General features: G+C 42.0%; 1 protein-coding gene across 1 annotated transcript in view; it reads right to left on the reverse strand.

Annotated features, from left to right (window-relative positions):
* Positions 1-14,561, reverse strand: part of lama1 (laminin, alpha 1) — a 349,617-nt gene that overhangs the window by 99,901 nt on the left and 235,155 nt on the right. The window contains exons 36-37 of the mRNA XM_063058896.1: positions 12,138-12,300; positions 5,137-5,347 (exon numbers count right to left, since the gene is read on the reverse strand). Of these exons, the coding sequence (XP_062914966.1) occupies positions 5,137-5,347; positions 12,138-12,300 (374 nt within the window). The remainder of the gene's footprint in view (positions 1-5,136; positions 5,348-12,137; positions 12,301-14,561) is intronic.

Raw genomic sequence — 14,561 nt, forward strand, 5'->3', positions numbered from 1 at the left:
ACCCTCCTTAAAGATAGCCTGACATCGGCCCCCGAAACAGAGATCACAGGATCACCATGAATCTTCACAGCTGTAGTTATATTCTCCCTTTCAAAGCAGGCATAGAAGGTGTTCAGCTCATCTGGTATATATGCGATGTGTTTGCTTTGTAGGAAGTAATGTCCTGCAAACCCTGCCAAGTTGATGTGCATCTGATGTCGTCTCCGACCTCTCTCGGAATAGTTTCTTCGCTCTTGAAATAGCTCTCTGCAAGTCACATCTGGTTTTCTTGCACAGGCCTGAGTTGCCAGACTTAAATGCCACAGATCTAGTCCTCAGCAGATGATGAACCTCCTGATTCATCCATGGCTTTGATTTGGGAATGTACAGCAAGTTTTTGTAGGTACACACTCATCCACACAGGTTTTAATGAAGTCGGTAACAACTGCGGCATACTCATCCAGATTTGAAGATGAATCCCTGAATACAATCCAGTCCACTGATTCAAAGCAGTCCTGTAAGTGCTCCTGTGCTTCCCTTGTCCATATCTTCTTGGTCCTCACTAATGTTGCTGCAATCTGCTTTTACTTAGGAAGTAGAAGCACAGCCAAGTGATCAGACTTACTGAAGTTTGGGCGTGGAATAGCGTGGTAGGTATTGTTGATAGTGGTCCAATGTGTTGTTTCCTCTGGTACTACGAGTGATTTGTTGATGGTAGTTACTTAGTGACTTTTTCAATCTGGCCTGGTTAATCCCATGTTGATCCCATTGCTCAGATCATCTAGAGTCTGTTTGACATTGATGTGAGGTGGAATGTAATCGCTACCAAAACAATTGCAGAAATCTCCTGCTGCGAGTAAAATGGACAGCACTGAATTGCGAGATATTCCAGGTCTGGTGAGCGGAATTGGGACAACACCGATAGATTTGTGCATCAAGAGGAGTTGATCATGAGGCATACACCTCCACCTCTGCCTTTGAGTGACTTGATAGTCCTATCTTGACAGTGACAGTGAACCCGTCAATCTGACTTGCTGCTACGGAAGGGATTAACCAAGATTCCGTGGAACAAAGGACACAAGTGGTCCTAATGTCCCTCTGATGCAGCTCCCTAACTCTGAGATCTTTGATTTTATTTACTAGAGACAGTAAGATAGTTGGTGTTGGGAATCGAAAAACTCATTTTCTTAAATGCACCTGTCTCCCTGACTGGCAGCCACGTTTCCTACAAGGAAGTTTCTTCCAGTGACGAGCACGGCCACAACCAGTGTTGTTTCCATTGGTTTTCAACAGTGCTAGATTAAGACATCTTTATTATCTGTACAGACCTTGGAAGCAGTTGTGATTCTCAGCTGTATCTGGCTGAAACAGGAATATTTTAATTGTATCCATCCAGCTGTGCTGCTCGAGATTACTTTCAAGGTGCCCCGGAAGTAATACCCATCACACCATGTCAGCACAGCCATCGCCCTATCACTTTACCTCAAATCACTGGCTCTTCCCTGACAGCAGATTACCCAGTATGTCACAAGTATTACCTCCCACTCTCTGCACATTTTAATTTTGCTAATAATTTTATTTGCCAGACCTTATCAGGGAAAGCATACCCTCAATTATGGGAACAAAGTCCATACAATTAGTAAACAATTATAACCAGTTCACTGGTTATTTGAACAAAGAAGTTCTAATTATGGATGTGTTAATTGTTGGTTTCTTTCTCTTGCCTGGAAGTGATTTACAAAGGTACGTGTTTACAGATTCAATGTAGGCTGATAGTACATTGATTTAAAGGTTCCAGCAGGACAACATAAATCTGGAGTATAAGGCTTATCTGTACTTCTCAATTCTAAAATCAAAAGCATATTTCAATGCCATTTTTGTGCCCCATACCAACTGAACTTGGGAATACAGCCATTCCTTGATTTACAAAAGAGACTGCTTCCTGTAAAATATTTAACCGATCAAATATTTGTAAATGGAATAGGCTGAGCAAAATGTATTATTGTCATTTCAGTGAAATAAGTTCCTGTGCTTGGAGACTGGGACAGTTTTTCTTAAAAGGAAAAGCTTTGTAAATCGTAGAGTACAGGAACAGCACCTGGACAGGCCCACTGGCCCACCAACTCTACACTGACAATGATGATAGCTAATTCTCTCCATTTACAATGATGATAACTAATTCCATCTGCCTGCACATATCCCACTATTCCCTTGCTGCCTAAATACCTCCTAAGTGTTGCTATCGTATCTGCATCGACCACCTCCCCCAGGAGAATGGTCAAGGCACTTATCATTCACTGCCATTGACCTTGTACAGTATATCACCAACTTATTGGATAATGAAAATTAAATCGGAAATTTGCCCTCCCAAAATCCACAAATCACTACTAAATTATTTGAGATACAATTTACAAAATTTGCTCTTATGGAATTTGTGTGAGTAAAGTAGTAAATAACAATAAATATGAAGCAAAAAAAAATAGAATTACTTAACAAGGTCACTTTAGGGAAAATTGGAATATAGACAGTTTTCTAGAAATCCAACACCTCACACTTGTCTGGATTAAACTCCAGCTGCTATCTCTTCTGCCCATGTCAGAGAAACACCCCTCCACCATTACCATTTGTATTCTATGTCCAGGCTAATTTTGCACCAACCAACACACACAAGATGCTGGAGGAACTCAGCAGGCCAGGCAGCATCTATGGAAAAGAGTAAACTGTCAACATTTTGGGCTGAGACCCATGTATAGGGACGAAGGTAAGTGTTTAGCTCCTTGAGATGGTTTTACTATTCAAGATCATAACTGATCTGCACCATAACTCTATATGCCTGCCCCTTCGAGTAAAATATTATTGGCACATAAATATCTCTCAATTTTAGACATGAAATTATTGAGAAAAGCATCATTTATTTGTAGAAGAAAGTTCCACACTTCTAGTATGGGATGCAGAAACATTTCCTAATTTGAATGAGTAATAAAATGACCTGCTGGAGGAGCTCATTGGGGCGAACAGGATCTGTGGAGTAAAGGGTTAATGCAGGGGCTTGACCTGAAACATTTGACAGTCTCTCTTCCCTTCACAAATGCTATTCAACTCACTGAGTTCCTACAGATCGACTATTGCTCCAGGTCTGCATCTGCAGAGTGATGTGCCTCCAAGTTGTAAGTTTAGACTATAGTTTCTGATTGTAGTTCCTTTAACCTGTGCAGCATCAGCTCTGCAAGTACTGTATCTCACCAGATCATCTTGAAAACTTCTTTCCAATTATTACTTGACCCAGTAAATCCCAGGGAATACAACTGTTATCTGTACACGTCAGAAACAGAATGCAATACCCAGGTACTATTTCAGGTACAATCAGAAAACAATTCCAGCTGAGGTTAGAGATGGAATTGGATGCACATCAGCTCTGGCAGGCCATTACAAAAGCAAAATCTAACATCATGAATGACAACGTTGCTTCAATGCCTTTTATGCATGCTTTGAAAGGGAGAATAAATCTACGTCTATGTAAATCCCTGCAGTATCTGGTGACCCTGTGATCTCTGTCTCAGAGTCTAACATCAGAACATCTTTCAAGATGGTGAACCCTTGCAAGACGTCAAACTTTGATGGTGTACCTGGTAGGGATCTGAAAATCCACGCCAACCAACTGGGGGGAGTGTTTAAGGACATCTTCAATAACTTGCTGCTGCAGTCAGAGATTCCCACCTGCTTCAAACGGGCAACAATCGTGCCCAAGAAGAGCAGGGTGAGCTGCCTCAACCACCATCACCAAGTGGCACACATGTACTGTCATGCAGTGCTTTGAGAGGTTGGTCATGGCTAGAATGAACTCCAGCCTAAGCAAGGACCTGGACCCACTGCAAATTGCCTATCACCACAGTAAGCCTACAGTGGATGCAATCTCACTAGCTCTCCACTTGGCCTTGGATCACCTGGACAATAGTAATACTTACATCAGACTGCTGTTTATTGACTACAGCTCAGCATTCAACATAATCATTATCATCAATTCTAATCAAAAAGTTCTAAACCTTGGGTCTCTGTACTTCCCTCTGCAACCAGACCTTTGACTTCCTTACCGAGAGACCACAGTCTGCGCAGATAGAAAATAACGTTTCCTCGTTGCTGACGGTCAACATTGGCACACCTCAAGGATGTATGTTTAGCCCACTGCTCTACTCTCTCTATACCCATGACTGTGTGGCTAGGCGCAGCTCAAACATCATCTATAAATTTGCAGATGACACAACTATTATTGGCAGAATTTCAGATGGTGACGAGGAAGCTTACAGGAGTGAGATACATAAATCAGATGGTTGAGTGGTGTCGCAGCAAAGTCATTGCATTCAATGTCAGTAAAACCAAGGAAATAATTGTGGACTTCAGGAAGGGCAAGTCAAGGGAACACAGATCAGTCCTCATTGAGGGATTTGAAGTGGAAAGGGTGAGCAGTTTCAAGTTCCTGGGTGTCAGCATCTCCGAGAATCTAACCTGGGCTCAACATATTGATGCAATTACAAATAAGGCACAACAGGGGCTACATTTCATTACGAGTTTAAGGAGAATTGGTATGTCACCAAAGACACTCAAAAATTTCTACAGATGTATCATGCAGAGCATTCTAACTGGTTGCTCAGGATTGGAAATAAATGCAGAAAGTTGTACATTCAGCCAGCTCCATCATGGGCACTAGTCTCCCTAGCATCCAGGATAGTTTTGAAAGATGATGCCTCAAAAAGGCAGCATCCATCATTAAGGACCCTCATCACCCAGATCATGCCCTCTTCTCACTTCTATCATCAAGGAGGAAATATAGGAGCCTGAAGACACACATTCAATGTTTTAGGAACAGCTTCTTCCCCTCCGCTATCAGATTTCTGAATGAACAATGAACCCGTGAACACTTCCTCAACATTTCCCTCTCTTTTTGCACTACTTATTGAATTTATATTTTTACATACATTGTTTTTACATTGTCATTACTACGTGTTGCACTGTACTGCTGCTGCAAAACAACAAATCTCATGGCATGTGCCAGTGACATTAATCCTGATTCTGAGGCAGATAGTGTTGGTGAACTACTTTAATTCCTGTGACAACATGATGGTCTATAGGTTCCTATATTTCTGAACAGTTCTCTTCTACCTTGAGCTCTGCCAAGTTGCTTGAGATGCTGTGGAGAAGCCAGTTAGTTTCATTGGTGCTGTGACGTGCTTCATTCACCAGGTTCTGTGCTTCATGCAACTTCTTGCTATGCTGCATCAACACGTCCATTATTTGGTTTCTGCTTTGCCCCAATTCTTTATAAGGTTTCTGAAATTCCTTCTGCACCTGCATCAGCAGTCTTTCCGCAGCCCTAGGTTCATAGGTGGGACAAAATGATGGAAACTGATAAATGTCACGTTGGACATAATCGTCCGCAGGTATAGTATTACAGACTCTAAAACGCAGTAAACAGTCCACTATCAATAATTATTGTCCTAATGCACAAACTATATGGGGAACTATGTATTCTCATGTACTCTAAGACCAAATCTACAGGGCGTCAAGGATGCAGGGATGACTCCAGATGAAAAATGTTCAATCAAACCACTGCAGTGTTGTGGAGAATAACCCAGAAAAAGTAATTATCATGTTTTGCTCTGGAAAAAGAAATCAATTTTCAATTCAGTAAGCCTGATTAAAAAAAGTGCCATGAGTTTTTATAGCTTGATTTGGAGGAACCCGCCCACCAGTTTGAAATCCAAAGTATTATTTGGAAGGAAGCCAGGCCTTGCTCGATATTCACTTGTCAAGCAAGATTAGAAAAGCCCACGTAGCAAAAGACTGTTATTCCGAAGCAACAGAATGCTAGAAACACAGGAGGAGTGCAGGTAGGAAAGCAAATCCCTCCTGGAATTGACATACAGCATACTATAAATTGGGGTGTCCCTGAAATAAAGCCATTGCCACTCCTTCATTTATTTATTTGTAATTGTTTGGAAATACAAAGTTCAGAGTTCAAAGTAAATTTATTATCAAAATACATATATGTCACCATATACATCCCTGAGATTCATTTTCTTGCAGGCATTCACAGTAAGTACAAGAAACAATAGAATCAATGAGATACCCAACCAATGTGCAGAAGACACTAAACTGTGGAAATACAAAAACAACAACAATAATAATAATAAAAAATAATAAATAAGCAATAGGTATTGAGATAATGGGTAAAGAGTCCTAGAAAGTGAGTCTATTGGTTGTGGAAACAGCTCAGTGATAGGGTGAGCGAAATTGTGTGAAGTTATACCCTCTGTTTCAAGAGCCTGATGGTTGAGAGATCATAACTGTTCCTAAACCTGGTGGTATGGGTCATGGGTCATGAGGCTCCTGTAACTTCTTCCTGATGGCAGTAGTGAGAAGACGGCATAGCCTGGATAGTGGAGGTCCCTGATGATGGACGTTGCTTTCCAGCGACAACACTCCATGTAGATATGGTCAATGGCAGGGAGGGCTTTACCCGTGATGGACTGGGCCCTATTCAATAACTTTTGTATGCTTTTCCATTAGAAGGCATTGGTGTTTCCATACCAGGCCATGATGACAGCAGTCAATATACTCTCCACCACACATCTATAGAAGTTTTAGACGACATGCCGAATTGTCACAAACTTCTAAGAAAGTAGAGGTGCTTTCTTCATAATGACACTTACGTGCTGAAACCAGGACAGTTCCATTGAAAAGAATGCACCAAGGAATCCGAAGTTGGTCATCCTCTCCACCTCTGATCCCCTGAAGGACTGGCTCGTGGATCACTGGTTTCCTCCTCCTGCAGTCAATAATCAGCTCCTTGGTCTCGCTGGCACTGAGTGAAAGATTGCCCTTGTGGCACCACTCAGCAGATTTTCAATCTCCCTCCTAAGTGCAGATTCATCACCACCTTTGATTCGGCTAATGACAGTGATATCTCAGCAAACTTAAACATGGCATTGGAGCTGTGCTTAGCCACACTCATGAGCTTAACGGTAGCAGAGCAGGGGACGAAGCACACAGCCTTGTGGTGCACCTGTGCTGATGGAGATTGTGGAAGTGATTTTGTTGCCAATCCAATCTGACTGGGTTCTGCAAATGAGAAAATTGAGGATCCAATTGCACAAGGAGGTATTGAGGCCAAGGTTATGATTAGTTTTGTGGGAATGACAGTAATGAATGCTGAGCTATAGTCGATAAAGAGCATCCTGACGTACGCATCTTTGCTGTCCAGATATTCCACGATATTGAGTGAAGCGCCTATGAAAAGGCATTCGTTGTTGATCTGTTGTGACGGTACACAAATTGGAGTGGTTCCAAATCACTTCTTAAGCAGGAGTTAGACTATAAGACATAGGAGCAGAATTAGGCCATTCAGCCTATTCAGTCTTCTCTGACAGTTGTTATGTTTCATCACCAACCTTACATCAGTGGATGTGAGTGCTAAAGATGATAGTCTTTGAGACGGTTTACCATGTTCTTCCTAGGCAGCAGAATATTTGAAGCCTGCTTGAAGCAGGTGTGTACCTCAGACTGGTCAAGCAAGATTTTAATGATATCAGGGAACACTCCAGATAATTGATCAGCAGAGGCCCTTTTGGTACTTGGCCAGGCACCCCGCCTGGACTGTACGCCTTCTGTGGGTTCACCCTCCTGAAGGGTGCTCTCACGTTGGCCTCAGACTCTGAAATCTCATAGTCATTGGGGAGTGTGGGTTTTCATGAAGGTGCCCCTATGTTTTGAAGGTCAAAGCGAGCATAGAAAGCACTGAGTTCATCTGGGAGCGAAGTCACCTGCATTGCTTGGTTTCACTTTGCAGGAGGTGCTAGCATTGAAACCCTGCCGCAGCTGTCCAGCATCCTTCAGTGATTCAAGTTTAGTCTGGAATTGCCACTTCACCTGTGAGATGGCTTTCTGGAAGATCGTACCTGTTCCTCTTGTACTTTACTTGGTCACCAGACCTGAATGCCACTGATCTGGCCTCCAGCAGATAGTCTACGTCATGGTTCATTCAGGGCGTCTGGCTGGGGAAGACTCTGAATGATTTTGTGGGGACACTCTCGTCTACAACTGTTTTTATAAAATCCATGACAACCATGTTGTATTCGTTCATATTTTCTGATGAGTCCTTGAACATGGCCCACTCCACTGACTCAAAGCAATCCCAGTAGCTGCTCCTCCCTACCCATGACCACCTCTTTGTTGCCCTTATCTCTGGAGCCTTGCTCTTTAGTTTCTGCCTGTACACAGGCAAGTGGAGGAGAACCAAGTGATCAGATTTCCCAAAATGCATTCTAGGCATGGAATGGTAGGCACTCCTAATCACAGTATAGCAATGGTTGAGCGTGTTGTGTCCCCTGGTGCTACAGGTTACATGTTGATGATAACTGGGCAGCAATTTCTTCACACAAGCCTGGCTGAAGTCCCCCGACAATGATGCAGCATGGTAACAGGCCCTTCTGGCCCTTAAACCGACACCACCCAATTACACCGATGTGACCAATTAATCTACGAAACTGTATGCCTTTAGCATGCAGGTGAAAACCTGAGCACCTGGAGGAAACCATGGGAGAATATACAAATTCCTTACAGACAATGGCGGAATTGAACCAGTTTTTCTGGTGCTGTAATAGTGTTACGCTAACAGCTAAGCTACCATGCTGCCCCGCCCTTATTTCATGTTTTCTTTGAAACACTCAGTAGGGTTCTGCTCTGAAGTGACCGATCATGATATGCATGAGACTCCTGCAGGTGGTTCAAACACAGGAACTTGCAATTCTGAGACAAGATTGCACCCAGTGGAATCGAGGCTAGCACATCAAACATAGTACATTCGAAACTCTGGAAGAGTTGAACTCTTGGTCAATTCTCAACACACAAGGCAAATTAATCAGTCATGTGGAAGAACAAATGCACAAACTTACAATGCACACTTGGTGACCTTGCAAACCTATTCCTACATGACTATACTGCCAAGGTTTTAGAAGTGGAATTTAATGATGAAGATAAAAAAAAACTGTGCTGAAAACGGATGTGTGGTATGCAGCACACCAGGAGCACTAGTTCTGTTGAAGCTATCTCTGCAGAGGGCTCCAAGGAGCCCTGATAAAGGTCACTGGTCAGGCAACAGGAAGGCTCAGCTCAGTCATATTAGAGTGCTGAAGTCTATGTACAAGGGAGAGGAATGTCATCAGAGTTCATTCTGGAGGTTAATTCCGGCACTATTCTCTAAGCATGCTCTGTACATCCTCCCTGTGGAAGCCGTGAATTTTCCTCAGTGCTCCAGTTTTTCCCACAGTCTAAATACGTACCCTGTAGGTTAACTGGTCATTGTAAATTGCCCCATTATTAGGTTTTGGTTAATTGTGATTGTGGGGTTGCTGGGGCAGTGTGGCTCAGAGGTCCGAAAAGGCCTGCTCAACACTGTATCGCTCAGTAAAAGAACATTCTACAAGTTAGTACAGGATTGGTGTAAAACTGAGTAGTTGATGGCTGGTGTGAACCCTGTGAGCTAAAGAATCCATTTACAACTTACATCTTCTCTCTGACTCTTGTCCCAAATTCTAATCTGTGTCCCATGGTCTGTGATGTATCCACCAATGGGAACAGTTTCCCTCTCTTTATCCTAATTAAACCCATTCTAATCCTATGCACCCCTACCAAATCTTTTTTAACCATTTTTTCCTCAAAGGAAAACAACCCAGTCTGACAATGTAGCTGAAATACTTGTAAACACTCCTGTGAAAGTTTATTCTTGTTTTGCCTCTTTGATTCAATGAGCTTTAATGTCAAGTCCATTCTCTCTTATGTCAGTGAACACTTGGAGTTCAGCTTCTCTGCTGCATCTTGATAATTGAGGTTTGGAGTGACCTTAATTCTGGAGTGGACATGATGTCGGTTGAATGGCTTTCCATTCATTCTGTATATTTGTTCAACTCCAGTGAGGAGCTTGAGACACTCATGGTGATAAGCAAATTTGGGAACCTTATCTTGCATAAAACCACAGACCATACAGCAGAGGAGCAGAATTTCGCCATTTGGGCCACTGAGTTACTCCATCACTTCATCATGACTGACCCATCATCATCCTCAACCCCATTTTCCTGCCTTATCCCTGATATCTTTGATGACCTGATTAGTCAAGAACCTATCAATTTTCACCTTCCAATTACTTTGCCTGCACAGCTATCAGTAGCAATGAATTTCCATAGATTCACCATCCCCTAGCTAAAGAAATTTCATCTCATCTCTGTTCTAAATGGACATTTCACAATTCTGAGGCTGTGCCTTCTAGACTCCCCTACTACGGGAAACATCCTCTCCACACCCACTCTATCCAGACCTTTCAATATTTGATGCTTCAGTGAGATCTCCCTCATCCTTCTAAACTCCAGCAGGTACAGACCCAGAGCCATCAAACACTCCTGGGATCACTCTCATAAACCTCCTCTGGACCCTCTCCAATGCCAGCACATCTTTTCTTAGAAAAGGGGCCTAAAACTGCTCACACAATATTAAAAGTGCAGTCTGACCAATGCCTTATGAAGCCTTGGCATTATATCCTTACTTTTGTACTCTAGTCCTCTTTAAAATGAATACTAACATTGCATTTACCTTCCCTATTGCCGACTCAACCTGCAAGTTAACCTTTAGGGCATCCAGCACGAGGACTTCCACGTCCATCTGCACCTCTGATTTTTGAATTTTCTCCCCTTTTAGAAAATAGTCCACACCTTTATTCCTTCTGTCAAAGTGCATGATCATGCATTTCCCACATTATATTCCATCTGCATCTTCTTTCCTCATTCCCCCAATCAGTCCAAGGCCTGCTTCAGAAAACCTGCTTCCACTGCCAGCCAGCCCCTCCACCTACCTTCATATCATCTGCAAGCTTGGCCACAAAGATATCAATTCCTTCATCCAAATCATTGACATACGATGTGAAAGGAAGCAGTCCCAACACTGACCCCTGCAGCACACCACTAGATACCGGCAGCCAACCAGTAAAGGCCCCCTTTATTTTCACTCTTTGGCTCCTGCCAGTCAGCCTATCTTCTCTCCATCCTGGCTCTCCTTTGTCTATTCTGCCTGTTATTTCCTCAAAGAAATCCATCAGATTTGTCAGGCAAGGTTCCCCTTTAGAAACCCATGTTGACTATAGCCTATTTTATCAGTGCCTCCTTATCCATATCTGAACCCTGGAAAACTTCCACCATCCTTCTATATGAAAAGCGAATATTTCTGACTGCCTTATAAGGAAAAGCAGAGGAATTTCTTAACAATGCTGTTAGTGAACCTTTAGATCAGGGGTTCACTACCTGGGTCCATGGACCTCTCAGTCAATGGTAAGGCCCCATGTAAAAAAACATTGGGAGTCCCTGCTTTAGATCCATTGGCCTTATCTGATACCTGCTGCTTTGCATGCAGCCTTCTGATAATCCACGTGAACAGCATCTATCACATCCCTTTCAACAATCTTCCCTAACATCTCAACTAAAAAAAAACGTAAACACGAGGAATTCTGCAGATAACAGGAATTCTGCAGATGCTGGAAATTCAAGCAACACACATCAAAATTGCAGGTGAACACAGCAGGTCAGGCAGCATCTCTAGGAAGAGGTACAGTCGACATTTTGGGCCGAGACCCTTCATCAGGACCCAGATGCTGCCTGGCCTGCTGTGTTCACCAGCAACTTTAATGTGTGTAACTAAAAAAATCACTTTGTCAAACACAATTAGCACCGTTAACACATCCATATTCTCTTAATCACTTCAACCAGTTCCAATTGCCCATAAATATTAGATTCTATAACATAATCCTGTATACAATGGAATTGATTATTTACCTGGGGGCCTTTCAACCCTTCTTACAGTTACTATCAGGGATCTTAAATCTGAGTAATTAATGAAATCCAGAATAAAAAGTTTCCCTTAATAGTGGCAACTGCAAAAACACTATATTGTTGTTTAAAAAACCTCGCTATTTTCTACAAGGGAATAAAGTCTGTCTTCTGGAGAAAGCCCTGCCTTTATCTAATTGTTAGCCACTGACGAATAGTTGATTGAAATAGCCTCAGTTCAGGGACTTTGCCAATGAGATCCTTGACCTACAAATGAATTTAAAAATAACTCACTTTAGTTTGGTTACTGCGGTATCTTTTGATTGATTGAACCCTCTTTTCCTCATGGATTCCAGCATGGCCAATATCTCATGCTGAAGGTGGTGCAGACTGGTATTGTAAAAGGTCAGGTCAGTGCCCAGAGTCCCATTCAGGTGATTCGCTATGACAGCAACAGCTAAGAACAAACAACGGGAACATTAGTTCAGTCAACCTGAAGAAGAATATTGAATATTGTAACAGTTCGAGGAAGTTCAACAACAACCCAGCTACTGAACATGTTCATACTGGCAGGCAGGATGAGAATAGAACTGGTGTGACAAAAAGATGTTGGTACCCTGTCAACTTATATCCCAGCCTTGTTACTGATCTTGCAGTTCAATACAATATTAAGCAGAATCTAATTCTCATTTGGTCAGGGAGTTCAGAAACTTATAAACACATTTCCAGTTTCTCATAATCAACCACATCAAAAAGTAAGCCTTTTTCCATGAATTTAAAATAATTTCTGAAAATTTTGTAACTTAAGAGCATAAAATCTACTTAAAATTGTAATGGTATGTTGTTAATCACTGGATTTCCCATGGCAACATTCATGTGGTACTAACTGAATATTGTTTTTATCAAGTATTATGGTTTGTAACCTAGAACACTGAGTTTTCCTCCTTAGCTTCATCTACAGTTAACGGACTATGTCTAATTAGAACTATGAAACCATAAAAAAAAGGAAAAGCTCCTTTAGTTTGCTCTGTTCTGCAGAATTTTACAGATTAGAATATGCTGGTCAGTGAACATGCAGCTCATAAGTAACCATTAGACTATAAAATTTGTGCCGAAAGTCTAAAGGTGATGATTCTCATTTATGGAAAATTTCCCGGTGATGCCAAATGCACAGTTAGCAGAAGTCCAGAGTTAATTGCAGAAATCCAAAATCAACAACTTGACTGTCACCTTGTTGTCTGGCTGCCCCAGCACATGATGTGAAGCCCGATATGAATGGAACTCATCAGTGAGAGTTAAATATCCTTCACATTGGAGACTGGATACCAATTAATTATTAATTATTGCCATCATTAACAGCACAGAGTTACATTAGATTGTAGATTTTAAGAACGTAAACTTCCGATATTAGTTTTTCTGCTTCTTTAGTTTCTCATCTACTTGTTGTTTTTTCTGGAGTGGTAGAGGCTGAGGGGTAACCTGACAGAAGTCTGTAAAATTATGACTGGCAGCCAATAGCTTTTTATCAGGGTCAAAATGGCTAATACTAGAGGGCATGCATTTAAGGTGAGAGGGGCTAAGTCCCAACAGATGTGCAGGGCAGGCATTTTACGAGAGCAGTGGGTGACCAGAAAATGCTGCTGATGTGGCAGTGTGACAAATACAACAGAGGCGTTTAAAAGTCCATTAAGTAAGCACTCAAATGTGCAGAGAAAGGAGGGATATGGACAGCGTCAGCAAAAGGGATCAGTTTAAATATTTATTTAATTACTAGTTTAATTAGTTTGACACAATGTCATGGGCCAAATTGCCTGTTCCTATTCTATGTGCTTGTTCTTTCATTCTTTTATTTCCCTTCCATTACATGATATGATAATGAATCTATTCGCATTAATTTATCCTCCTTCATGGACCATACATCATGAAATTCATTCATAATGAATTGAGAAAAACATGTTTAGCTCAAATGTTCTCTCAAGCAACACACACAAAATGCTGGAGGAACTCGGCAGGTGCGGCAGCATCTATGGAAATAAATAAACAATCGATGTTTCGAGCTGACGGATCTCACGGTGATCTCATCCATCCATTCCAGTGGAACTGACCTCGCATGCTAAGACAGGCATGTCCCTGTCTCACTGGGGCACAAGCTCTGCTGGCTACCATCACCTGCTCTAGCCAACCTGTCGATGCCCACCTGTACTAGGATGTGATCACTGTTTCATGCAAAATGCTACTTGGAGCCACAGGTGAGAACAGAGTGTCCAGTTGGGACTAAAAGTGAGGAAGCTGCCCCAGAATGTACATGACAAGCCCCTTCACCAGAGGAGCTACTCCTCCCCAGACACCCCATATATTATTGCTACTGAACTAATAATTCAGAAGTCTAGACCAATGATGCTGGAGCAAGAGATTAAAAACATAAATTTAATTAATGAAATAATCTGGAAATGAACAAAAGATCCAGTATTGGTAGCAGTGGGCATGAAACTACCAGAGAGCCTTAAAAACCCAGCTGTTTCAGTAGTGATCTTTAGGATGAAGCCTGGTATCGTGCTCCGGTCTGGCCCACACTTATCTCCTGACCTAAGGCATACAGTTGATTCAGAAATATATTGAAAACGGCTTAGCACAATAATCAGATTAGAGACAATCAGGTTCGGAAAGCAACACTAACCTTACCAACAATGCCCAAATCCTATAAACAAATATATATAA

The sequence above is a fragment of the Mobula hypostoma genome, chromosome 1 (genome assembly GCF_963921235.1).
Source record: "Mobula hypostoma chromosome 1, sMobHyp1.1, whole genome shotgun sequence".
Taxonomy (NCBI): domain Eukaryota; kingdom Metazoa; phylum Chordata; class Chondrichthyes; order Myliobatiformes; family Myliobatidae; genus Mobula; species Mobula hypostoma.